The following is a 23,904-nucleotide window of genomic DNA, read 5'->3' as shown; positions in this document are numbered from 1 at the left end:
TGTAAACTTAAATACCATCATAACCTATATGATATATCATATCAACACAGACATGCTTAAGCGGTTCTTACAATTACTATATACTTTGTTAAAGCAATTCTTCGCTTATTTGCATTTCGTTTTCAGGGAGAAAAAGGAAGAGGAAGAAGAGTGGGATGAGGATGAAGAGAAAGAAGATGAAGATGCAGGGGTAGATAATCTTTTCATCTTTTTACTGAACCCTATCAGACAGCGTTAAAAAGTGAAATGCCAAACAGCTGATCTTTTGTCTGGTGTGCAGAACGATGAAGACGACTGGCAGGAAAATGAGGAGCTGAGGGCCATCGAGGGGCTGGAGGGTGAGTCTGATGGTGTCACACTCTGCAGGAGAAACAGCAGACAGGCTGATTAAAGATGTTAAATGTCTCTTGTTTGCTCTTTATTTTATTGCAGGAGTCGCTCCATTAAAGCCTGAGTTCTCAGGACCCAAAGAGAAGATCGTCCCGATCCCTGACGGAAGCTCCTTCTTCATTCTTGGAAAGAAAAACTGGTAATCTGAGCTCATACATGCAGCAAATTAACCTCAGTCTACCACACATTTATAACAGTAACAATATATTGTGCTATATGCTTTGCAGTGGTGGAATGACACTTAGTACATGCTTTAACACCAAGACGTTGCTAAAAATAATCCACTTTCCTTTGTAATTTTCCTCCTTTCTCAGTTTGCGAGTCGCCTGCCACAACCTCATCCATCACCCGTACTTCACCAACTTCATTCTCATCTTCATCATCCTCAGTAGTATTTCCCTGGCTGCTGAGGATCCAATCAAATCCCACTCATTCAGGAACATCGTAAGAGACACCACATCAGTCTCAACATCATTAAAAACCATGTCCATCTGCTCATTTTTCATCTTCACAATAAACAAGATTCAATACTGATACTTGCTTCTCTCATCCTCAGGTGCTCGGTTATGCAGATTATGTTTTCACTTCAGTTTTCACAGTGGAGATTGTACTAAAGGTAATGATTTTGAAACTGCTTTGTGCAAAAACATGGTGCAATTCAATGACACAGATGAAATAGTTTTATACTTTGTTCCTTCCCTTCCTCGCTCTCGTCTAGATGACAGTCTACGGAGCTTTTCTGCACACCGGCTCCTTCTGCAGAAATGCTTTCAACCTTCTTGACCTGCTGGTTGTCAGCGTGTCGCTCACGTCTTTCTTTTTACAGTGAGTAGAAACCCGTCCAACACGAACTACACACAGCCGTCTTCTGACAGAAAAATCAATAGGAGTCACTGTTGTGTAGCTGAAACGTGTGAAAGCAGTGAAGTCTCATTAAAGTGTCGAGGTCTGAGGGAAGCACTCAAAAGAAATGATTTAATTTTCCCAGTGAGGTTTTATGTTTTATACTCTCCCTTCTTTCCAGCCCAGTCTCCACTGTTTACTTTATAAGCTCAGTGTTTTTAGTTTTCTTGACTCTAAATATTTTTGCATTGTTGCTCTCAGTTCAAGTGCAATCTCCGTGGTCAAGATTCTCAGAGTGCTGCGAGTACTCAGGCCTCTTCGAGCCATTAACAGAGCCAAAGGACTGAAGGTAAACAGCTCTGTTTGGTTTAGCTCTCTTTTTTGTCGTATTTTATATTATATAGTGAACGGACAGTTCACCCTAAAATCAAAAATACATATCTGTCCTCTCACCTGTAGTGCTATTTACATAGACTGTAAAAATAATGGATGTAGCCACCGTGACTTCATCCACTGGTTTGTGGACTCCCAGTTTGAAGCCTTGAGTTTGGCATTTCGGCCGTCCCCATCTCAGTTTTTTGGAGTCAGAAGTGACCGTATTTTGGTGAGAGGAGCTGCGGTGAAGGGAGGGGTGGATTTGACTGAGAGGCTGAGGACACTATCATCAGACAGCCTGTCACTCAAAGCTGCCTGCCCTTAATTGCAGTTGACATTAAGGAGAAAATTAGCTTTAGAGACCAAAACAGTTTATTGTACCAGGCATTTAATTTCTGCTGTAAAGCTGGGCATTTCAACATGGGGGTCAGTTGGGACTGACTGGCTTCCAGAGCCAGCCTCAAGTGGCCATTCAAAGAACTGCAGTTTTTAGCACTTCTGTTTTATCTTAATTTTTCAGCCGCAGAGGTTGGTGCTTGGCTATTAATCAAGCTAGATTGTTTTGGTGTGAGTGTTGGAGATATTGGCTGTAAAGATGTCTGCCTTCTCTCTGATATAATAAAACTAGATGACACTCAGCTTATGGTGCTCAAAGCGCCAAAAAATACATCTGAAAAACTGCAGATGTGCAATGTCTCTTTCCAGAAATCACGACCCAGCCACTCAAGATAATCCACAGACCTTGTTGTGAGCAGTTTCATATAGGAACTTTTTGTCTCTGCCAAACTGCACCCCACAGTGTCAAGGAGCTCGGCCAAGGAAGACGCCATTAATGTTTACATCTCACACTATCACAAGCACGAGCTTCTCGTCCATGAGTAGATGCACACTTCATTCTGCGCAGTGATACAGTTAGCGGGTGTAGTTTGGCAGAAAGAAAATAGTTCCTACATGAAACTGCTCACAACAAGGTCTGTGGAATATCTTCAGTAACTGGGTCATGATTTCTGGAAAGAGACAGTACTGTTGAGTTTGAGCACCACAAGCTGAGTGACATCTAGTTCCATTATACTTGAGAGGAGGCAGACATCACTACGACTGATATCTCTAACACTCAGCAGCTTACATCAAAACTATCTAGACTGATAAACAGCACTACAGGTAAGAGGAAAAACATATATATTTTTGATTTTGGGGTGAACTGTCCCTTTAAGTAAGTAACTATTTATTGGAAGGTTATGGCTTTGTGCAGGTGTTGGTATTTTATGGTCAGTTATTGAGTATATATGGAGTATAATTTGTTGCTGTTCAAAGCTGAAACATTCCTTGTTGTTCACAGAATGTGGTGCAGTGTGTGTTCGTGGCAATCCGCACCATCGGCAACATCTTAATTGTCACAACACTCCTTCAGTTCATGTTTGCCTGTATTGGAGTGCAGCTCTTCAAGGTACACGTTCATGTCTGTACATTCAGTGTCCATTTTATGAGGTACATCTATGGTGCAGTCCAGTGCAACTGTTCTGCCATAAAGTCTATTTTTATGATGCCAATTATGTTCATTTTTTCACTGCCATAGAGGTGTTAATTAAATGGTGTGTTGGTGGTGGTGTTGGACTGGACTGTGTTAGAATCAGAATCCAATTTACTGCCTACTACAGTTTTCACATACAAGGAGTACTGCTGCATAACATAAACATAATGAAATTAAATTAAATAAAACATAAAAGCAAATATTGCAAAAATCAAGAAACATGAATATAGAATAGAAGAACATTATTTGAAAATTGTAAAAAAAAAAAAAATGTGCAATATAAAAAGATATAGTTCCATAAATGTACCTTAATGTAAGGCTCATCAACAAATATGAGGATGTGTAGTATATTGAGGGACATTTCTAATCCTTCCCCTCTCATGTATGTATGTGGAGGGAAAAAAAATAGAAACACTTATAACTGACCTCAACGGTAAACACACACACATTTCCAACAATGTCACTTAAAGCTGAACATTATGAGCTCTGTAAAGAAAGCAGAGGTGTTGTTTTGGACTGCATCACATTGTACAGGTGTACCTAATAAAGTGGCCACTGAGAGTATGTCCTTGTATTTCTCTCAAATTCACAGAAGTGTTTTTAAAGGTTTTAATTTTCCTGTGTTTAATGTTACAGGGCAGATTCTACAGCTGCACAGATGAAGCCAAACACACCCCCGTGGAGTGCAAGTTAGTTTCTTCTTCATTTCTTTACACAACATACAGCACCTGGCGGTCTCTTAGCGTGCCGTCATTGTCGTTAAATGTGTGCGTGTGTTTGATTTCAGGGGGACATTCGTGGTCTATAAAGACGGAGATATGAACCACCCCATGGTGAGAGAGAGGATTTGGGAAAACAGTGATTTCAACTTTGACAACGTGCTGATGGGCATGCTGGCTTTATTCACTGTGTCGACATTTGAAGGCTGGCCGCAGTGAGTAGTGACTTTACATTGTTTTTAATGTGAAAGACTAAGCTGGTGTTTTTTTGTTTTTTTTTTCTAATATTGTCAACAAATCCCATAAATAACGAGCCAAAAGTGTGTTGGTTCATCTCATCAAACTTTCTGACCTCTCTACTCTCCCATTCTTACTGAAGATGTAAATCTTAAAAGGAGCTATGCGCGACGTTCAGAATGGGATTGCCTGCACACGGCTCTCAACATGGAGGTCGCTGAGCTGGTTAGCAGCTGACGGTGGCCAGTGGGGGACACACACAGGGACTCACATGCACTCACATGAACAAGTAACAGAGAAGCTCATATTGCAACTCACACAGAGGGAGTGTGATCTCAGGACTCGAGACGATATCACTCCGCTATATGTTTACATAGCAAATAGTGGTTTGCTGCTGTATAAATGTTCTGAATGTTGTTGGGGACTATTTTCTGTTGCGGATTGATACATATTTGGTCCTGTAGTGATCCTGTTTGTGGGGTTGACTCAAAATAAACTACAGTGTCCATGTTCATCAAAATAAAGGAACATGTCCGTCATTGCATTGCATTGGTATGTTTTTGGAAAACAATGGATCTCTGTGAGGATGTATCAGGTTCTGGCTGCTTCGTAGGATCAATTCAATGTCGGGTTTGGTCATTTTATTGGATTTGTTGACAATGAGAAAAAAAATGATTATCACCACACCTTACCCTTTAAAGTCTATATTCTTTAAATCAATGTTTTTCTATAAAATGTGACCTCACCGTTGTGGGGGGTTTTTTGTATAAAGGCTTCTTTATCGGGCCGTGGACGCCAACGCCATCAACCGTGGTCCCATTTACAACTACCGAGTCGAAATCTCCATCTTTTTCATCATCTACATCATCATCATCGCCTTCTTCATGATGAACATATTCGTGGGTTTTGTCATCATCACATTTCGAGAGCAAGGAGAGGCCGAATTCAAAAACTGTGAACTCAACAAAAATCAGGTTTGATATTTTCCTAAACTTCAGAAACTTTCGTCAATTAAATAATTATTTAAGATTAAGATTTTCAAAGTGAATAATGCCCCCTCTCTTCTATTTTCCCTCTGTCCAGCGTCAGTGTGTGTACTACGCCCTGAAAGCTCAGCCTATAAAGATCTACATCCCTAAAAACCCGTCGCAGCTCAAATTCTGGAAAATTATCAACTCCAGCCAGTTTGAATACGTCATGTTTGTGCTGATTCTGGGAAACACTCTCACTCTGGCTGTTCAGGTATCATTTCACACAACTCTTTCATGAAACACAGAAACTTATTTGAGTGGTGTGATGTCATTTTTTTGTGTTGTTTCTTCTCTCATAGCATTATGAGCAGTCTAAACTCTTCACCTCCATCATGGACATCCTCAACATGATCTTCACTGTCGTTTTCACCATAGAGATGATCATCAAGTTACTGGCTCTGCGGGCTCATGTGAGGCTTCGCTCTTTCTCTTACCTTTGGAAACAACATTTAGCTGTCAACACGACTTTTTGACTCTGATTTTGTGTATTTTTTCCCTGCAGCACTACTTCATCGATCCATGGAATTCATTTGACGCCTTGATTGTCGTGGGGAGCGTGTTGGATATCGCAGTCTCTGAGTTCAGCGTAAGTTTTTTCCTTTAGCTGATAAAACAAAAGAGAGCATGTTTATCCAAAGGAGGGAGCAGGTCATGCATGTGCAAGTCACAAGCAAGTGTCAAGTCTTAACCTTTAAGTTTCAAGCAAGATAATATTACCTAATAATAAAGACTTTGTTAAAAAACCCTTTGTATATAATATAAATCAGTTAATCTGAATTAAACCAGAAGAGAATACAGTTGCCAGAAAGTTTCACCATCACTGGCATCAAGGACATGCTTATATTTTGTGGGGATTTGGGAGTTTTGGTGGATTTTTATAGGCCAAGTCTGGTGTGTTTAGAATAAATGTATTGATACATTTATGCCTGATCCTGATGGCTGTTTTAATGTCTTTCCTCTGTTGTTGATCACCTGTAATATGGATCCAGGGAGGAGGCGGCCACGGAGAGGTAAGAGCAAAATGCCACCACTGCAACTCTTTTTGTGTGTCAGGTATTGAGTTTACACATCAAGATAATACATGCTCGAGCATTTTGACACGTATTTTTATTCTCCTGTTTTTCTTTTGTTCCAGGGTGGAGGTAAAGGAGAGAGTGGTAAAGTGTCCATCACATTCTTCCGTTTATTCCGAGTCCTGCGGTTGGTGAAGCTACTCAGCAAAGGAGAGGGCATCCGAACGCTCCTCTGGACTTTTGTCAAGTCGCTCCAGGTCCGTGAATAAATCACATAATCCTAATATATGACTGCAACATGTTGTCATGACATGTATACATTGCTTTTATGTAAATGTGCTCTTGGATTCATTTCTGCTCAGGCCCTGCCGTACGTTGGTCTGCTCATCGCCATGATCTTCTTCATCTATGCTGTGATCGGCATGCAGGTGAGTCTCTCTCATCAAACTGATTCAGGATCAAGGCTTTTAAATTATACAAGATATTTATATGCATCCCCACTTCACTAAGTTTCTTGTTGTCACCTTAGAGTTGCAGCTGTTTGTTTCTAACTCAGTCCACTGTTCTCCTTTCAGACATTTGGGAAAGTGGCCATCGATGACGACACACATATTAACAGAAACTGCAACTTCCAGACTTTCTTCATGGCTGTTCTGGTGCTCTTCAGGTGAACTAATTTAGCCAGGAAAAGACAGATGCTCAAATATTACTTCCATTTCTATTAGCTGCCAAATGTAAATTACAGGAATACTTCCTCACCCCTCAAATGATTTTTTGTACGTTAGTTACAAAGAATCCAAAAACTGAGAAAGCTTTTATTTTGAAGTACCGTTTCCTGCTGTAAAGTGAGAAAATAGGAGGTTGGCATCAGCAGACCTGAGAGTGTAGAAGGTAGTGTGCTGCTGGAGGAGCTCAGACAGGCTGGGGGGAGCCAGGGCTTTATAGGAGATGAGGAGGAGTTTGAAGTGGATATGCTGGGGGATAGGGAGCCAGTGGAGGTCATGAAGGACAGTGTTTTGGATGATGAACCGTAGAGGAGACTGTTGCAGTACTCCAGTCTGAATGTGATGAATGCTTTAATGAGAGTCTCTGAGGGACGGACGGAGGCGGGCAATGTTTCTGAGATGGAGGACGGCTGTTTTAGTGATGTGTTTGATGTGTTGGTCAAAGGAGAGGGTTTGATCAAAGATGACACCAAGGCTACGGACATGTGTGGGGGAGTAAGCACAGTGGAGACATCGATGGAGAGGGAGAAATTATGGGTGAATTTTGATTTGGGACCAATGATGATGACCTCTGATTTGTCACAGTTAAGTTTGAGGAAGTTGGTTTGCAGCCAGGATTTCATTTCACTGATGCAGCTGGTCAGGGTAGAGTGAGTGGCAGATGTGGGGCTGAATGTCGTCGGCAACTGAACCGTCGATTTACAACTATCACACACCTCATGCAGTGTAAACCAAGTCTCATTTAATCAGTCGTTTGCCCAGCACTGCCCTTTCCGATGGGGATTGAATTAAACTAAAAGTGAAACTTATCTATGCTTCCTTCAGTGCAAGACCACTGACAAAAACAGTAATTTTACCTCACTGAACACAGGAGCTGCTGGTCTACTGCTGCCTCGATCTGTTGGTTTGTTTGTGTTATTGTGTGACTTTGGTGAGTCCGAACTAACCCTTTAAAACACCTAAGTCACACAATAACACAAACAAACTAACTGATCAAGGCGGAGGTAGACAAGAAGCCCCTGTGTTCAGTGACATAAAATTATTGTTTTGACCAATGGAGTCAAATGAATCAATTCAGTCCCCGTCGGAAGGGTTAAATGAGACTTGGACTATACTGCATGAATTCTGTGAGAGTTTGTAAATGGATGTTTTGATGTAGTTATGCTGTTGTATGAACGTGCACTCCTTTTACTTCAATTCATCAACAAATTTATCCGTTTTTGGATTCTTTGTTCACTGTGGTGTCATGTGAGAAGATCAAAGTTTTCTTCACAAATTCAGTGTAACACAAAGTGAGTAATTGATACTCAAATGATCGTTTAGGGGGTGAAGTATTTCTTTAAGCCCCAGCACAATATTCCATATTTCCTCCATTAGTTGGAGGAAAACCCAAATTATCGCTTTCTCCTCCTTTAAAGCTAGATGTAAATGATTTTAGTGTGTAAGTAAAGGTGAAATGAAAACGCTGCCCCGTCTCTGTGCCCTTGTAGGTGTGCCACTGGGGAGCAATGGCAGGAGATTATGTTGGCAGCTCTGCCCGGTAGACGCTGTGACCCAGAAGCCGACACTGAGCCTGGTGAAGAGTTCACCTGTGGTAGCAACTTGTCCTACATCTACTTCATCAGCTTCTTCATGCTCTGTGCTTACCTGGTGAGCGAAGCTGAGGAGGATTAAGGATCTGCCTTTTTTTAATCACTCCTTCTCAGATCATTTAGAGTAAAACAATTTCCCTCCTTTTGATGCAGCCTGCTGAGTCCAAATTAAATTTAGGTCTAATTAATTCAGACTTGTGTTTTACAGGCTGTCAGGTCAAGTGGGATCAAAGTCAGATGAAAGCAGAGAGGGTAATGTTACAGCAGCTGAGCAGGAGCAGTTTTAAAAAGCTAACCCTGTCTTCTCCAATTCCCAGCTCCTCGGAGAACTCCCACATCCGTGGATTTTGTTAATGCAGACAGCAGAGCCAAATCACAAAATCCTGATTTAAAAGGGTGCAAATATTTTGGTAACATTTCTGTGACCTCATTGCTATTTTCAGACATTAAACAGGTTAGATGAAGGTGACTTAAAACCTGGAGAATGTACGAGAACAGGGTTTAATCTGAAGGACTGAAATGAAAGCTTGTACTCTTTTAAAGATGTAGCAGACCTTTAGGGAAAATAGATTACCTGCTTAAAATCACCATCAGTGCTTTCTAATAATAGAGTGTAATTAAATGTGGTGCTGAGGACCTTAAATTCACTTAAAGTATCACCCAGTTCTCACACTAAAATGCCTTTGCATCGCAGAGATTTAAAATTAATTTGCAGAGTATGACTTCCTTATTTTAAAAAGCCCAATCCTAACCTTTCTCCTCCAACAACTACACATTTAATGTACCTCATTTCCTCAGTCTTAGCTCATTCCCTGTTTTACAAGATTTACAACCACAGGTCCAGGTTCATGTTCACCCTGTCTCTTCTTGTGTGTCCCACATTCCTTCTGTGGTTTATTCTCTTGTGAGCAGCTGACGTCCATCGGTCTGTGTGTGTGGTCTTTGACCTTTAACAGAGGACCCTCCCTGGCAGGATGTGGTTTTGTGTGAATATTCGGCCTTAAAAGTCATTAAATAGTGTTAAATTTAAATTTGTGAGATCTTAATTGCTCAAACATTTATTTAATTTAATTTATCCACATTTTAATTTCTTTTAGTCAGAATGAGTCAAACTCTTCTGCATGAAAGTCTGCATTTCCGGTGTTACACATTTTTAAACCTCACACTGGACCCAGTGGCATCAGGTAGTTACGACGGGCCCCAGTGCACGCTATTATGACAGGCTCGTTAGTGCATGCTATTGTGCAAATATCATCTCATCACATGATCAGAGACTTGACATTGTATAACATTAACATACATATCAGCCCAAAATCATCACTGCATATCTGTATATCACAAAAATACCACAGAAAATCAGTACATTTTAATTTAATGTAACAATTTTAATAGTTTGTTATAGTTTATTTGGAATAAGCATGTAATTTTGTGATAGATGCTAGTGACTACTTACAAAAAAGACATGGCAGAGATGGGTTTGCCTTTTTCAAGGGCATATATATCAAATGGCACTGCATTTAATTTACTGAGAGTTCTTCTTTGAACACAGGCATATTTCCAAGGTGGCAATCACTCATAAGAGCCTGTTCACCACCCAACACATTGTTGGAGGGTCCACCCCCCACCTCACAGGCTCCAGTGCAACCGCACTGCCTGCACTGTCTATATTTACGCCCCTGACTGAACCCAATGCTGTCCTTTTACTTTATATTTGCACTGTCGGCAAAATGTAGATAACCTAGTTCACTCTAATAACTGTATTCCTACATAAAACCTATCGCTGCACATGTATTCTACTTACCTTTATACTTTCCTGCAGTGCTTAGAAAAGAAAACGATGATTTGTCCAAAAAGCAGTCTTCAATTTGGTTAAAAATGATCTTGAAAATCTTTTAAAGGCATTAAATTTAAGTGTCCGAAACCTGTAGACTTCCTCCCCTGCTGCTAAATAGACCCAGACCCCTTTGTCCTGCTGGGTTTTCCAGAATTCATAAAAGTAGATGGATTTTTTGTCATTATGAAAGATAATCACAGAAAAGAAACCTAGAAGAACCCTAGAAGAGAACAGCCACATGTCAATGAACCCCAGTCATAAATTGGTTATTAAATTTTGTTTTTAAGTGACATGTTGGTCATCAGTATCTATTGTGTTTGTCCTTCTCTCCATCAAGATTATCAACTTGTTCATCGCCGTCATCATGGACAACTTTGAATACCTGACACGAGACTGGACTGTGCTCGGCACGCACCACCTGGACGAGTTCAAGAGAGTTTGGTCGGACTACGATCCAGAGGCCACGTAAAACTCATTTCTCTTTAACCCTCTGCTCTTCTGCTCGTTCCCCCTAACTGTCTCCAGAATATTAAAATCTGTCAGTAAACATTTGTTTTTTGTGAATTTTTCTGCCTCTTCCAGCGGTCGTATAAAACACATTGATGTCGTCACTATGCTGCGCAGGATTCAGCCACCTCTTGGTTTTGGAAAACTGTGTCCTCATCGTGTTGCTTGCAAGGTAAGTCGACATAAATTCATTGCTATACACTTGATGTTAAGAACATGATCAGATCTCACTCCTTCTGCCTCGTCCTCTCGTCCTCTCAGCGTCTGGTTGCTATGAACGTGCCGCTGCACGCTGACGGGACAGTCACCTTCAGTGCTACTCTGTTTGCTCTTGTCCGAACTTCACTCAAGATCAAGACTGAAGGTTAGATATCATGCAGCTCAGGCATGGTTACCGTACTTGTCTGAGTGTACCTCACCTCAGTGTTGTTAGGATGCTGTTTCTCTTAAAAGATTTTATTTCTTTTGTCCCCCTCAGGTCCCATTGACCAGCAGAATGAGGAGCTGAAGCTGATCATTAAGAAGCTCTGGAAGCGCACCAAGCCCAAGCTCATTGATGAAGTCATTCCTCCCCCTAGAGGTACAACAGGAATTTACATAGCTGCCAGCCATGACGAAAACTGTGATCACTGAATTCGAATTTGCCATTAGAGACTTCCATGCCAGCATTGGAAAATAATTTGTTTTTAAAAAATGATCCTGTATGTCTTCATTTGGTCCACCACATTTTCATCACTTCTTTCGTTTTTTTGTTCCTCCTCAGGGGATGAGGTGACGTGTGGGAAGTTTTATGCCAGCTTCTTGATTCAGGACTATTTTAAAAAGTTCCGCAAGAGGAAGGAGAGGGAGAGGAAATCAAAAAGGAAGGACAAGGCGGCTTCTCTGCAGGTGACCTAAATAGTTCTTTTCACTCTAAAGATCCCCTCCAGACACAAAGTACTCAGCTTTAATTAATAATTTGTCTCTACCAGCCACCTTGTATCACATCTACTCCAAAAATCCAGATTCTATGAATATATCTAGTATGAATTTGAAAGGTATGCATGTGTATGTCCCATTCTTGATGATTCGAGGGAATTTTCTTAAATTTGGCACAGCACGTCCACTTGGATTCAACGACTGACAAATTGGATTTTGGTGTTCAAAGGTCACGGTGACCTTACATGATATGATTTTGGCCACAGCTCAAGAATTTATACTTTACTGCTGACAAAATTTCACACAAATGTCTCACAGGATGAAATGATGAAGTGATGACATTTTATATCCAAAAGGTTGAAGGTCAACTTCGCTTTCTGTGAAAACATAATGTCTTGCAAAAACACTTTTCTGGACATTACTCAGCATCACCTCAATCTTACACACTGTTCTTTTAAGGGTATTTTGGTGCAGATACTTTTGTACATTTACTCAACTACAGTTGTTCCACTACTAGATATTTGCTGGATGCTATTATTATATGTGGTGTGCGTACTGTATATTAATGTTCAGAGGTGTGTTTGTGTTCTTAGCAAGGGCTGCGGACGCTGCAGGACCTGGCTCCAGAGATGCGTCTGGCGATGGCCTGTGACCTGGAAGAAGAGGAGGGTGCCGACGGAGAGATGACCGGCGATGAGATATTCGACAGCGAGCCTGGAACTTCGGTGACAACCACGCCTGCCACAACGCCACTGCCACCTATAGACACGCTGGTAGAGCAGGTGACTGTGTTCATGGAACCTGAGCCCAAGATAGCCAACGGGGGCGTGATTACAGAGCAGGTGACGGGCCTGCAGGAGCACCAGAGACCAGGATCGGAGCTGGCGGGAGTCAGCGTTGTCACAGAGCAGCCTGTGAAGTCTAATCCCCTGCCTGTCAGGTGTGTTTCATTGTATGTAAAGCTGTGTTTATTGTATATGTAAATTCACATTTAGGTTCTGTATATTGCTTTAACAAAGTCATACTGAGTTGTGTCTTCTTTTGTTCAGGGTGGACTCCATCAGTGAGTTGCCTCCTCCCCCTCCTTCTCCTCTGCCTCCACCAGAAATACCACAGGTTGTAGTTGAAGAACCAGTTGTGGAGCCTACAGTCGAAGTAGTTGAGCAGGTTTACAGCACTGAAGGAGACGCTGCAAGTTTGGCATCAGTAGACGGGTAAGAAACAAGCAAGGGAGTAAAGAGAGACACAAAATATACTATATGATAAATGAATAAATTAAGGAATAGTTTGAATACTTATATACTTACTTGCTTACTTGCCGAGAGATAGGTAAGGGAATGAATACCTCTCACATCTATCCGCTAAATATGAAGCTGGAGCCAACAGGTGGTTAAAGTTCCATCCATCCATCTATCCATTTTCATCCGCTTATCCGGGGTCGGGTTGCGGGGGGGCCAAGAAAAGCACTCCGACGTCCCTCTCCCCAGCAACGCTTTCCAGCTCCTCCTGGGGGACCCCAAGGTGTTCCCAGGCCAGATGAGATATGTAATCCTACCAGCGTGTTCTGGGTCTGCCCCGGGGCCTCCTTTTGGGTTAAAGTTACAGTCCAACCCAAAATTAAAAACATGAATGAAAGACATGTTTAGAGTCCTAGAAAACAGATACAGAGATGAAGCAACAGTGGCCTTAAAAATAACTGAAGAACTCGAAAAGATTCCCGTCTAAATGCAGATCCACCAAGAAAAATGAATGATTTAATCCAGACTGTGAAGAAAGCCGTAGCTGACTTTCCAGAGCTTGGTAACACAGGTGCTAATAAAAATCCTCTGGTAGCCAAGTCTATAGGAATCAAGCTACCAGATACTGTAAACAAAGATTGGCTTGTTTTTATGGTTAACTCCAGCAATGGTGTCACACCTGACAACCATTTAGATAGTCTTCTCAAGATCCTGCAAACATAAGAAGAAATCACAGAAAAAACTGGAGCAGCTTGGAGTGACTGACAGAAAGGAGATTTGAAAGAAAAAAATGCACCCACTCGATCCACAAGAAATGATGAAGGCTGGGTTGTCTGTGGAGATGAAGGACATAGAGAGAAATTTTGTATTCGTATTGAATATTTGTACCTTTGAACAGAGCCAGGCTAGCTGTTTCCCCCCCGTCTCCAGTCTTTATGCTAAGCTAAGCTAACCATTTTCTGTCTCCAGCTGCATATTTAATAGGCAGACATGAGAGTTGTATCACTCCTTGCATCTAACTCTCAGCAGAAAAGCAAAAATCATATTTCCCAAAATGACAATCTGCTCAATAACAACTCATGTTAAAACTCTTGGTGTGGATCTTGCAGGTATGTGTATCCAGAACCCGTCTCTCCTGAGCCAACTGAGACCGGCTACAATGAGCAGAGCCTGGAAAGAGCAGACAGCAGCATCGGGGAAATACCCTACGATACTCATCAAGCCAACGGCTTTGATAGCAACGATTATAACAGCACTAACATGAATGGAGAGAGTGTTACTGCGAGCCCCACTCCCTATGCCACAAATGGATATAATGGGAATGGATACACAGGCTACAATGACAGCGGCAGTGTCATAAGCGCCAATGGAAACGGAAGTACGATGAACGGCAATGAAAACGGCAGCACGTTCAACGGTTTCAATGGGAATGGATACAATGGAAGTGAGAACAGCGTACAGTTTGTCAGGAGACGACTGCTTCCTCCCATACCAAGAGGTGAGGAACATTTTCGTTTTCCTTTTTTATCAGGGGACAGTGTCTGTAATTTAATTATATGTGTGCAATGCACAGAGTTACGCTGTTTTAACAACTAACATGCTACTAGAGCTGCAACAGAAAATTTACATGCAGCTATTTTGAGGTTGAGATGAAATGAAAAATGCTTTTTAAACCCTTTCAGATCACATCCCCAGACATTTTGTGCACCTGTTTAACAATGTATGCCAAAATACACACAAAAAAAACATTTTTTCATGTTCTTCTATCAAAATCCAGTCATGTTTTGTACCTGTAAAACCTAAAGACACATGATTATGTAAGCTAGTACCATCCAATTTCAACAAATATCACGGCAACCACCCATCAGTCGGTCTGCAACTAATAGCCACAAAGGCACATAGAGTGAGCAGCAGCTGCGACACACCATCCAACACCAGCACACCATGAAGACGGAAACAGAGGGCTTGCCTCAGCAAGTAAACACGCTGTCTGCAGTCATTTTGACTTGACCAGCAGATTCACTACAAGTCAGTTGGCTATAGAAACAGGTGACCAGCCTTACGTTCTAAAACTAGCTCCGTGTCACACTAAACTCTAAGTCACAATCAAATGGGAAGGATTTGATTGAAATTTCTCTTGTAACTGTACTTTGATCAAATATTCCATTTCACTGGGAAATGCGTCACAATACAGAATCTAAAGACGCTCTAATCTTTGTTTCACCACGACTTTAAACATCCACTCACAGGAGTGGAGTTTAGAGCTGGGAAAATATAACTGCTGGAGTCTGATGAGTGATGGGCCGCAGGTGTGCCGGTTGATTGGCAGCAGGAGTGGAATGCAACACCATGCCCAGACAGACGCGCACACACACACACACACACACACACACACACACACACACACACACACACACAGACAGAGAGGGAGAACAAGCAGGAGACCAACCACAAACAAGGAATGAGGGAGAGGCACAGCCGGACCATGACATTCTCTAACAAGAAACCTGAAGCCTCCAGCACAGAGTGGACGTGTCAGTACAGAGAAGAGTTTGCATTAGCATAGTGAGTGTTTTGACAGTGAACACGTTAGACTGTGCAGTTTTTACATGTGAACTGGACCCTTGAGCTTCCTTAGCCCACAAGCTAACAAACAACATAAACAAATAAAAGATGCTAACTACATATACCATTCTGATACGTCTGCTAGTTGCCAATTTTTTGCCGGGTCAGTAGGGGAGGTCATTTTTGCCCTGTGGCCCTCTGGTGGGTGAATCCAGCCATGCTGATGTTAAATCCCTCCACACCGCCTTATAGTCATGCATCCCGGCCAGTTTCCTAACACTTACCTGCTTTTTGTTCCAGGTCGTAAGCCGTCCTTTAACTTACAGTGTCTGAGGCCACAGAGCAGTGTGGACAACCTCCCCATCCCAGGGAACTACCGTGGGAACACATCCCCAACTAGATCCCGTCTCCAGGTAAATGACGCATACACACACTCTCAAAATGTTCCTGTTCATACACAGAGTAAGTCTCATCTTGTTCCTCCTCTTGTGTCAGACCCAGCACAGTCTGGACTCTCGGCCCAGCAGCGTGTCCTCGATGTCATCTGCCTCCTGGGCAAACACTGCAACAGCTGGCACCACTCCTCTTCCAGGAATAGTCGCCCCCTCAGGACGCAGGGGCAAGCTCATCTACACCCCTATGATCCTGGTGGACGAGGCCAGCGGCGCCACCCAGCCGCTGTGGAGCGACGGCTCTGCCAGCCTCCCTGCAGGAAACAGGGCACCTGGATGGTATCCCGGTCAGACGAGGACCTTCACCAGCGTGAGGATGCCGCCGGTCACCCAAGGCCTCATAGATAAAGGCAGCGCAGACAGTCTGGTTGAGTCGGTGAGTAATAATGCAGCAGGGGATTTCTGTGAATAAGAGACCACCAGTATGTACAACTTAAAAACATACACACTATTTTGAATTATTTTGAGTCCTCTGGCAGGTCGATTTTTTTTTTTCTACTAGAACTAACATTCTGGCAGCCTATAGTAAATCCACATTTTAACAGCTGTGTTAAAGCGATCGTGTGGATTTGTCTAAGTTGTAAGAGCTTCTCCATCATAGTCAGTATTTTACCTACATTAGAAGACAGTCAGTGTGCCCTGAGTTTGTGGACACAGGCAAGAGTACCAGCAACAAAGCTGTATGTTAGCCACCTAAAAAATCTGTATCAGTTTAAATGCACACTATATTTAGAATTTTTTCACTGCTTTACCCAGCTGTCAGACAGCCCTTTTTAGTTGGGAACTGAACTGAAAGCAAAACTTATCTATGCTCTCTTCAAAGCCAGACTTCATTTACAAAAATAGTAATTTTACCTCGCTGAAAACAGGAGCTGCTAGTCTACTGCTGCTTCAGCCACTTAGGGGGCGATCACACTGAGATGAAACGCTAGAAGCGCGACGCCAGTAAAACAATTGTTTTCTTATGATACGGTGCGTCTGACTGGCGTTCAAGCGTCTTTTTAGACGGGCGTTTTTCTGGCGTCTTTTTAGACGTGCGTTTTTGTAGACACTTCTTTTTCGACGCGCGTTTTTAGACGTGCGTAGACGCTGAAAAGTTCAAATATTTTCAACTTTTTGAGCGTCAGACACCAGTAGCACCATTCAAATCAAATCCTCCTTCCTGTTTTGTTGTGACAGTTACGGCAGTTTGGTCAGTTACGGCAGTTTTATGGCACTTATGAGCGACAGACAACACAATGCAATCTGAAGACGAGAAATTTATCCTGACAATATTTGATTTTGAAGTATTATACAACACACGCACACCTCAGTACTACTTTCATGTAAGCTACTGTCTCTACTGTCTTTGAGAGAAACACTAGATTCAAGGGGAGATGACAGGAGGTATGTGTGTGTGTGTCGCCCAGTTGTGCACACACCCCCGCTCCACAGGCGCTCCTTGCTGTTTTTTTTTTTTTTTTGTCTAGCGCGCATTGAATAAGCGCTTCCAGCATTTCAAGCGTCTTTTAAGTGTCTGCGTTTCTGCGTCTCATTTCTGTGTGATCGCCCCCTTAGTTTGTTCGTGTTGTTGTGTGACTTTGGTGTTTCAAATAGCTAGTTCAGATTCACCAAAGTCATGCAATAACACAAACAAACTACCAATCAAGGCAGCAGTAGACCAGCAGCTCCTGTGTACAGTGAGGTAAAATTACTGTTTTTGTCAATGGAGTTTGGCTTTGAAGAGAGTAATATAACAGCTTTAGTTTCCCATCAGAAAGGACTGCCTGATGGCAAGGTGAAGCAGTGAATATATTCTAAATATAAATATATAATATAAATATAATATAAAAAGCGTGTCTCTGTCATTGGAAGCATGTTAGGAAGGCATCTCTTTATGGCCAGTATGAGCAGGAAGATGAATACAGCAAACCAAACCTATAACCTATTTTATGACTTGAAATAAATGTGAACCTATCCTTTAATAATCCAGGGTATGAATGGTCTGATATACACTGAAATTCTACACACATTAAAATGTCTAGTGTGTAAGATTTAGGGGGATTTAGTGGCATCTAGTGGTGAGGATTGCAGATTGCAACCAGCTGAAACTTCCCCAGTTAGGGGAGGTCTCCTCCTCTTCAAACAGACCTGTGATTAAAACCAATAAAAATACTGAATAAAGTAGTTTCACATTAAGAAATCGATGTTTTTTTTTCAGATGCTCTTATTGCAGAAGGGCTGTCATGAATCAGTTCAGGAAGGACCCAAATGTAGAGCAGCAGGCAGGATGAAGTTTTAACAAAAAGCAAGCTTTAATAAAGTTGATTAAAAAAAATTTAAAAAAATTTAAAAAAAAATCCAAAACAGGCAGATAACTGAAAATCCAAACGAAGAACCAAAAACATACTGAAAACCAACCGGGAAAATACAATTAACTCAGGTAAAATAAAATCCAAACACAAGACATGAGGAAGAAAACAGAGCAGGGAACAACACCAAGAACACGGGCAGGAACGCGGACAAACTGACAAAAGTGAAACACACAGGTACGAATACACAGAAAGCTAATCACAAGAACGAGACACAGCTGGAGTGGGTGGACACAGGCGAAATGGGAATTGGCAAACAAGGGTGTGATGGGGAACACTCAGGTGGAGCAATCAAGACTAATGCAGAACAGGTGTGAAGAGAAAACTCAGGAAACAGGGAAGGACTAACTAGACTGGTGAAGACAGCCCTGCGTTCCAATACCCATACTACCATACTATTTAGTATGCCAGAAGAAGAATTAGTGTGTCCCAATACATAGTATGTCAGATGCAGTATGCCAAAAGTACCAGGATGTTCTACTACATCCGGTCATATTTCGCAGTATGCATGTCAGCATGCTTCTTTGGCCATTCTGACCCACAATCCTTTGCACAGCGGAAGTTACGTCGCACTGACTGAGCTGCATGTACAACCAACGCCCACACTTCCTTTCATACATGGTTTATTTAATTTGAGATACTAAGACACTAGATATTAGGACTGCAATGATCTGATTATATACTGTCACATATCATAGAGTTTTGCAAGAACACGGTTACAACATTCAACTTTATTGTGATTATAGTATAATCAATGTTAGGGTTCAACTATGACTTCAATATAGAAGATTCTACCAGTATAGGCAGTGGTGTAAGTGTGGTATAAATAATGAATGAATATGACTAAATATGAATACACTATGGGCCAGGTATGAGCAGTATAGACTAATAAATATATAAATAGTAAAAGTCAAATACATATTAAGTAATGTAGTAAAAATGTGCAAATATGTTACACTACAAATAAAAGTAATGTGAATGTAAGGCTGCTTCATGTGCAGACAGAATATAGTGCCAGCAGCTGCATAGCTGTAAATATATTTAACATCAAACATCTGCCAGCAACAGAGAGCTATGTGTGAAGGGGGTTAATATGCCTACTGGTGACTAGTTCGATAGACAGGTCACTAATAATAGGCTTGGGACTGTTTACATGAACACGTCAGTTTATTAGAAACAGCAACATACATTATGACATAACGGCAACACAGCTCTCCGGCACCTCCGACGGTATGCACGACTCTGGCGAGCTTGACGAGAGGAGATTTGCTGCATCTCCTAAGTACAACAAAACAAAATATTCAAATTTGGCGCTACAGACGGCGGCGGAAGTGAGCAAAAGGGTCGGAGTTCAGGGAGCGATGTGATGGCGGATGTAGTGTGTCCCAATAGTACTGCATGCATACTGCATAACTACACTACATACTTTTTAAGGGCAGCTGCAGTACATACTAAAAGTATATAGTAGAAGTATGCGATTTGGAACGCAGGGCAGGTGTGACAGAAAACAAACAGGAAAACACACAAAGACAGGAAGTAAAACTAGACATGATACATGAGGAGACAATCTACAAAATAAAACAGGAAACAGATTAAACATGAATGAAACAAGGAACACAAACAGAAAACTCCTAAACAAAGCCCACAAGATAACATAATATTAACAAAAGCCCAGGACCATGACAGGGGCTGATAGCTATGGTGTCCAATGCTAATTTTAACACCCTATCTAGAGCCAGTGACTAGTTTGTCCATTCTGGGTTACTGTAGAAACAGGGCGGTGCAACATTGCAATCTACTTGGGTGAGGCCCCGCTCCCTTTGTAGATATAATTGGCTCATCTTAAGGTGACAAAAACATGATTTTTATTGTCAGGTGATTATACACTAAAGAAAACAGACATTATCTTATATCTCATTTCTGCCAATATAGCCCCCTAAATCCTTCACACTGGACCTTTAATAGAAAGAAAACACAATTCCACAGTCAGTCAGACAGCAGCAGTAAAGAGACATTAATTATTTTTTAATTCTGACACAGTTTGAAGCTTTTACATATCACTGCACTGCTGAGAGAAATTCTTGTTGGAGTCATTTCTCATTCTGCTAAGTGCAACTCCATTTGCTGTCATTGCTCTGTTTACATTGTGATAAAAGAAATAAAGTTGTGACCGTTTGCATTTCAATCTAGCAAAGTGACTCTTTGAGCTGATAAAACTCTCTGTGCAGTGGTCATAATGATAATCAGACAGACATGCATGTTTGCGTGTTGGAGAATGAGTGGCTGAAAGCATAATCCTCTCTTACATCATTGTTCCTCTGCTTTTTTCCTGCTGTGTCAGATCTTGATCTCCGAGGGTCTGGGGATGTACGCCAGGGACCCTAAGTTTGTGAGCTTCGCCAAGCGGGAGATCGCCGAAGCCTGTCACATGAGCCTGGACGACATGGAGAGCGCTGCGGCTGACCTCATAGCTCGCGGAGCCAGCCAGTCGATTTCTCGCATTGAGGACGAGCTGGCCGATGAAATGAACTGCGTGATTTCTTACTGAGATCAGCACAAGTGAAATAAACTGTGTGAGAAAGTGAGGTGCGAGAAAATGTGTGTGTTTAAATCTGGAGAAAAAAGAAAGTGGACTGGACGACATGAGAACGATCTGAGACAGTTTTGTCTACTTTGTCAAATGCTGTGTCGGTGAGATTTACTTTTAATAATAGATGCCAAAATGGACACTGATTATAAGAGCACATGTCAGTATGTGGCAGGACTCAACAACACCTCCTATGAACACTTTGACTGCAGTGTTCTGCAGACGAGCCCGCTGAATGTGACAGGAAACTGTGACTCTTAGCGTCACTACGACAAAGGACCATATTTTTTGCATTGTATTCTTATTTTGTACTTGAATTGTTGTCACTTTATACACCTGTATAAACTGTGAAATAGAAAATATGATACTATTAGATCAATAAAACATTTATAATGATTTATATGTGAGTGACCAGCAGCATTCACTATTTTAGAGAAATATTTAAATATACTGAATATTGAATATCCTCTAATATGCAACATGAAAACTCCTAGCAAAGATTTTTGTGACTTTAAATAAAGCATCTTTTCTCAAGTCTGTTTTATTTTATTTTTGTTTCCCTTATTATTCCTGTGCAGTAATGACACACCACTACAAATAGTGTACTTAAGCTGAGAGGTCTTTTTTCACAGCAGAGTTATAATGGATGTTGCAAACTGCAGCAAAAACACAAAAGAGTGAATTATATAATCAGCCATTAATGGACCGGCAGATGGACAACATCTGGGTTTCACTTCCTCTTTTAGATATAAAGAAGCATCATGCAAAACAGTACAAAACAGACGATGAACCCCTGGGCACTGATATGCAAAGCCCCCCCCCCCCCCCGCCACACACACACACACACCTCTCCTGCATCAGAGGAAGAAGCACAGACTTTGTGGTGGTTTTTATGTCACTGTAGATGGTATGCATCTTTTGGTGGTTTTGTGCCTCTTTGACAAACGACAACTCTTTGTAGTTGTTTTGTGTCTCTTTTTGTGTCTTCTTTGGTCGTTATTAGGGATGCACAATATTGGATTTTGTACTGATATGTAGCAACTCATTTGACTGATAACCCATACTGATATTGATATAGCCACTTTTTTCCCAACCTAATTTTACTGATCATCTTCTGTAGTGGAATTAACATATTAGGGATGCATGCTCTTATTGTGACGGCCCACCAGCAGATGGAGACATGAATTACAATGTTTTTTAACGTATGTAATATTCATTCATTGAGCAAAATATGAAAAAGCATGTTTGCTGATTCTAGTTCATTTTAAAGCCAGTATTGGCCGATACCAATGACGTGCTGATATTATCATGTATCCCTAGTTGTATTATGTTGCTTTACAGTCATTTTGAGTCTCCCTATGGTTGTTAATTGTCTTTCTGTAGTCCTTTCTGTACCTTTGAGGTCATTTTATGTCTTTTTTGGTCATCTCATACAGTTTTGTAGTCATTTTGTGTCTCTTTGTGGTTGTTTTGTTTCTTTTTGTAGTTCTTTTGTGTGATTTTGTGGATGTTGTTTTGTAGTTCCTTTGCATTTCTTTGTGGTCTTGTGTCGGTTTTTGGTCATTTTGTGTCTCCTTGTCGTTGTTTTTTTGTCTTTTTGTATTTGTTTCTGTGTCTTTGAGGTAATTTTGTGTCTTACTGAGTAATTTTATTTCTCTTTGTGGTCATTTTGTGTCTCTTTGTGATGGGTTTTTGTCTTTTTGTATTCGTTTGTGTGTCTTTAAAGTAATTTTGTTTCTCTTTGAGGTAATTTTATGGATTTTTTTATTCATTTTGTGTTGCTTTAGTGTCATTTTGTATCTCTTTGCGGTTGTTTTGTGACTTTTTGTAACGTATGGGTCTCTTTGCGGTAATTTTATGACTTTTTTTTGGTCATCTTATGCCACTTTGTGTGTCTCATTGTTGCTCCTTTGCATCCTTTGGTGGTCTTTTTGTGTCAGTTTGTGGTCATTTTGTGTCTCCTTGTGGTTGTTTTTTGCTGTTTGGTAGTTGTTTGGGCCTCTCTGAGGTAATTCTGTGTCTATTTGAGGTAATTTTATGTATTTCTTGGTCATCTTTTGCCACTTTGTATTCATTTTGTATCTTTTTGTGGCTGTTTTATGTGTCTTTGGTAGTCATTTGAGTCTCTGAGGTAATTTTGTGTCTCTCTGAGGTTATTTTATGTCTTTTTAGGTCAATTTTCATGTCCTTGTGGTTGTTTTGTGCCTTTTTGTAGTTGTCTCTTTAAAGTTATTTTATGTCTTTCTTTGGTAGTCTTATGCTGCTTTGTAGTCATTTTGTGTCTCTCTGGGTTGTTTTGTATCTTTTTGTAGCTTTGTGTGCTTCTGTGGTTGTTTTGCCTGTTTTTGTGGTCATTTTGTGTCTCCTTGTGGTTGTTTGGTGCCTTTTTGTATAGTCATTTTGGTCTCTGGGGTAATTTGGTGTCTCTCTTGGGTTATTTTATGTCTATTTTTGTCAACGTTTGTTTCATTGTGGCTGCTTTGTGTCTCCTTGTAGTTGTTTGGTGCTTTTTTGTAGTCTTTTGGGCCTCTTTGAAGTAATTTTGTGTGTCTTTGAGTTAATTATGTATTTCTTGTGTTGCTTTATAGTTATTTTGTGTCTTTTTGTGGTTGTTTTGTGTCTTTTGGTAGTCCTTTGTGTCTTACTGAGGTAATTTTCCTTGTGGTTGTTTTGTGCCTTCATGTCGTTATTTGGATCTCTTTGAGGTAATTTTGTGTCTCTTTGAAGTCATTTTATGTCTTTTGTTTCGATTGTTCTGTGTTGTTTTGCAGTTGTTGCAGGCCCTTTGTGTCTCTTGGTTGTCATTTTGAGTCTCTTCGTGATCAGTATTAATTTGAGTGACATGTGGCAGGTGAAGTCCAGGGGGCCCCCTGACACCTTGGTGCCTCTAGGCCTGTGCCATCGAAGCTGAAAGCTAGATATCCATCCATGAGTGCCAATATGCATGTGGTGATCGTCCTTTATGTTTAAAGTGTTTGCATGAATGTAAAGAAACC

General features: G+C 41.1%; 1 protein-coding gene and 1 long non-coding RNA gene across 2 annotated transcripts in view; one reads left to right on the top strand and one right to left on the bottom strand.

The window, feature by feature from the left end:
• The window catches only part of cacna1fa (calcium channel, voltage-dependent, L type, alpha 1F subunit a), a 30,763-nt gene extending 9,322 nt beyond the window's left edge, over window positions 1–21,441 (top strand). Inside the window, exons 16-45 of the mRNA XM_033629291.2 lie at window positions 127–190; window positions 281–338; window positions 433–529; window positions 705–834; window positions 947–1,006; window positions 1,109–1,215; window positions 1,495–1,582; window positions 2,948–3,055; window positions 3,776–3,828; window positions 3,927–4,073; window positions 4,868–5,069; window positions 5,179–5,337; window positions 5,426–5,536; window positions 5,629–5,712; window positions 6,116–6,136; window positions 6,262–6,396; window positions 6,502–6,567; window positions 6,715–6,806; window positions 8,355–8,514; window positions 10,628–10,755; window positions 10,873–10,969; window positions 11,059–11,161; window positions 11,276–11,377; window positions 11,561–11,685; window positions 12,309–12,655; window positions 12,765–12,929; window positions 14,063–14,451; window positions 15,819–15,931; window positions 16,014–16,346; window positions 20,663–21,441. Of these exons, the coding sequence (XP_033485182.2) occupies window positions 127–190; window positions 281–338; window positions 433–529; window positions 705–834; window positions 947–1,006; window positions 1,109–1,215; window positions 1,495–1,582; window positions 2,948–3,055; window positions 3,776–3,828; window positions 3,927–4,073; window positions 4,868–5,069; window positions 5,179–5,337; window positions 5,426–5,536; window positions 5,629–5,712; window positions 6,116–6,136; window positions 6,262–6,396; window positions 6,502–6,567; window positions 6,715–6,806; window positions 8,355–8,514; window positions 10,628–10,755; window positions 10,873–10,969; window positions 11,059–11,161; window positions 11,276–11,377; window positions 11,561–11,685; window positions 12,309–12,655; window positions 12,765–12,929; window positions 14,063–14,451; window positions 15,819–15,931; window positions 16,014–16,346; window positions 20,663–20,869 (4,051 nt within the window). The 3' untranslated portion in view covers window positions 20,870–21,441. The remainder of the gene's footprint in view (window positions 1–126; window positions 191–280; window positions 339–432; window positions 530–704; window positions 835–946; window positions 1,007–1,108; window positions 1,216–1,494; window positions 1,583–2,947; window positions 3,056–3,775; window positions 3,829–3,926; window positions 4,074–4,867; window positions 5,070–5,178; window positions 5,338–5,425; window positions 5,537–5,628; window positions 5,713–6,115; window positions 6,137–6,261; window positions 6,397–6,501; window positions 6,568–6,714; window positions 6,807–8,354; window positions 8,515–10,627; window positions 10,756–10,872; window positions 10,970–11,058; window positions 11,162–11,275; window positions 11,378–11,560; window positions 11,686–12,308; window positions 12,656–12,764; window positions 12,930–14,062; window positions 14,452–15,818; window positions 15,932–16,013; window positions 16,347–20,662) is intronic.
• Window positions 12,650–15,942, bottom strand: LOC144464134 (uncharacterized). Its single transcript, XR_013491927.1, has 3 exons — window positions 15,803–15,942; window positions 13,023–13,300; window positions 12,650–12,904 (listed from the first exon to the last, which is right to left on the bottom strand). It is a non-coding gene; the product is annotated as an uncharacterized LOC144464134 (long non-coding RNA).
• Window positions 21,442–23,904: the final 2,463 nt, after the last annotated feature.

Source organism: Epinephelus lanceolatus, chromosome 8, assembly GCF_041903045.1.
Source record: "Epinephelus lanceolatus isolate andai-2023 chromosome 8, ASM4190304v1, whole genome shotgun sequence".
NCBI classification, from domain to species: Eukaryota; Metazoa; Chordata; class Actinopteri; order Perciformes; family Serranidae; genus Epinephelus; species Epinephelus lanceolatus.
Note: the sequence above shows the minus strand (reverse complement) of the source record. Positions and strands in the feature narration are given on the sequence as shown.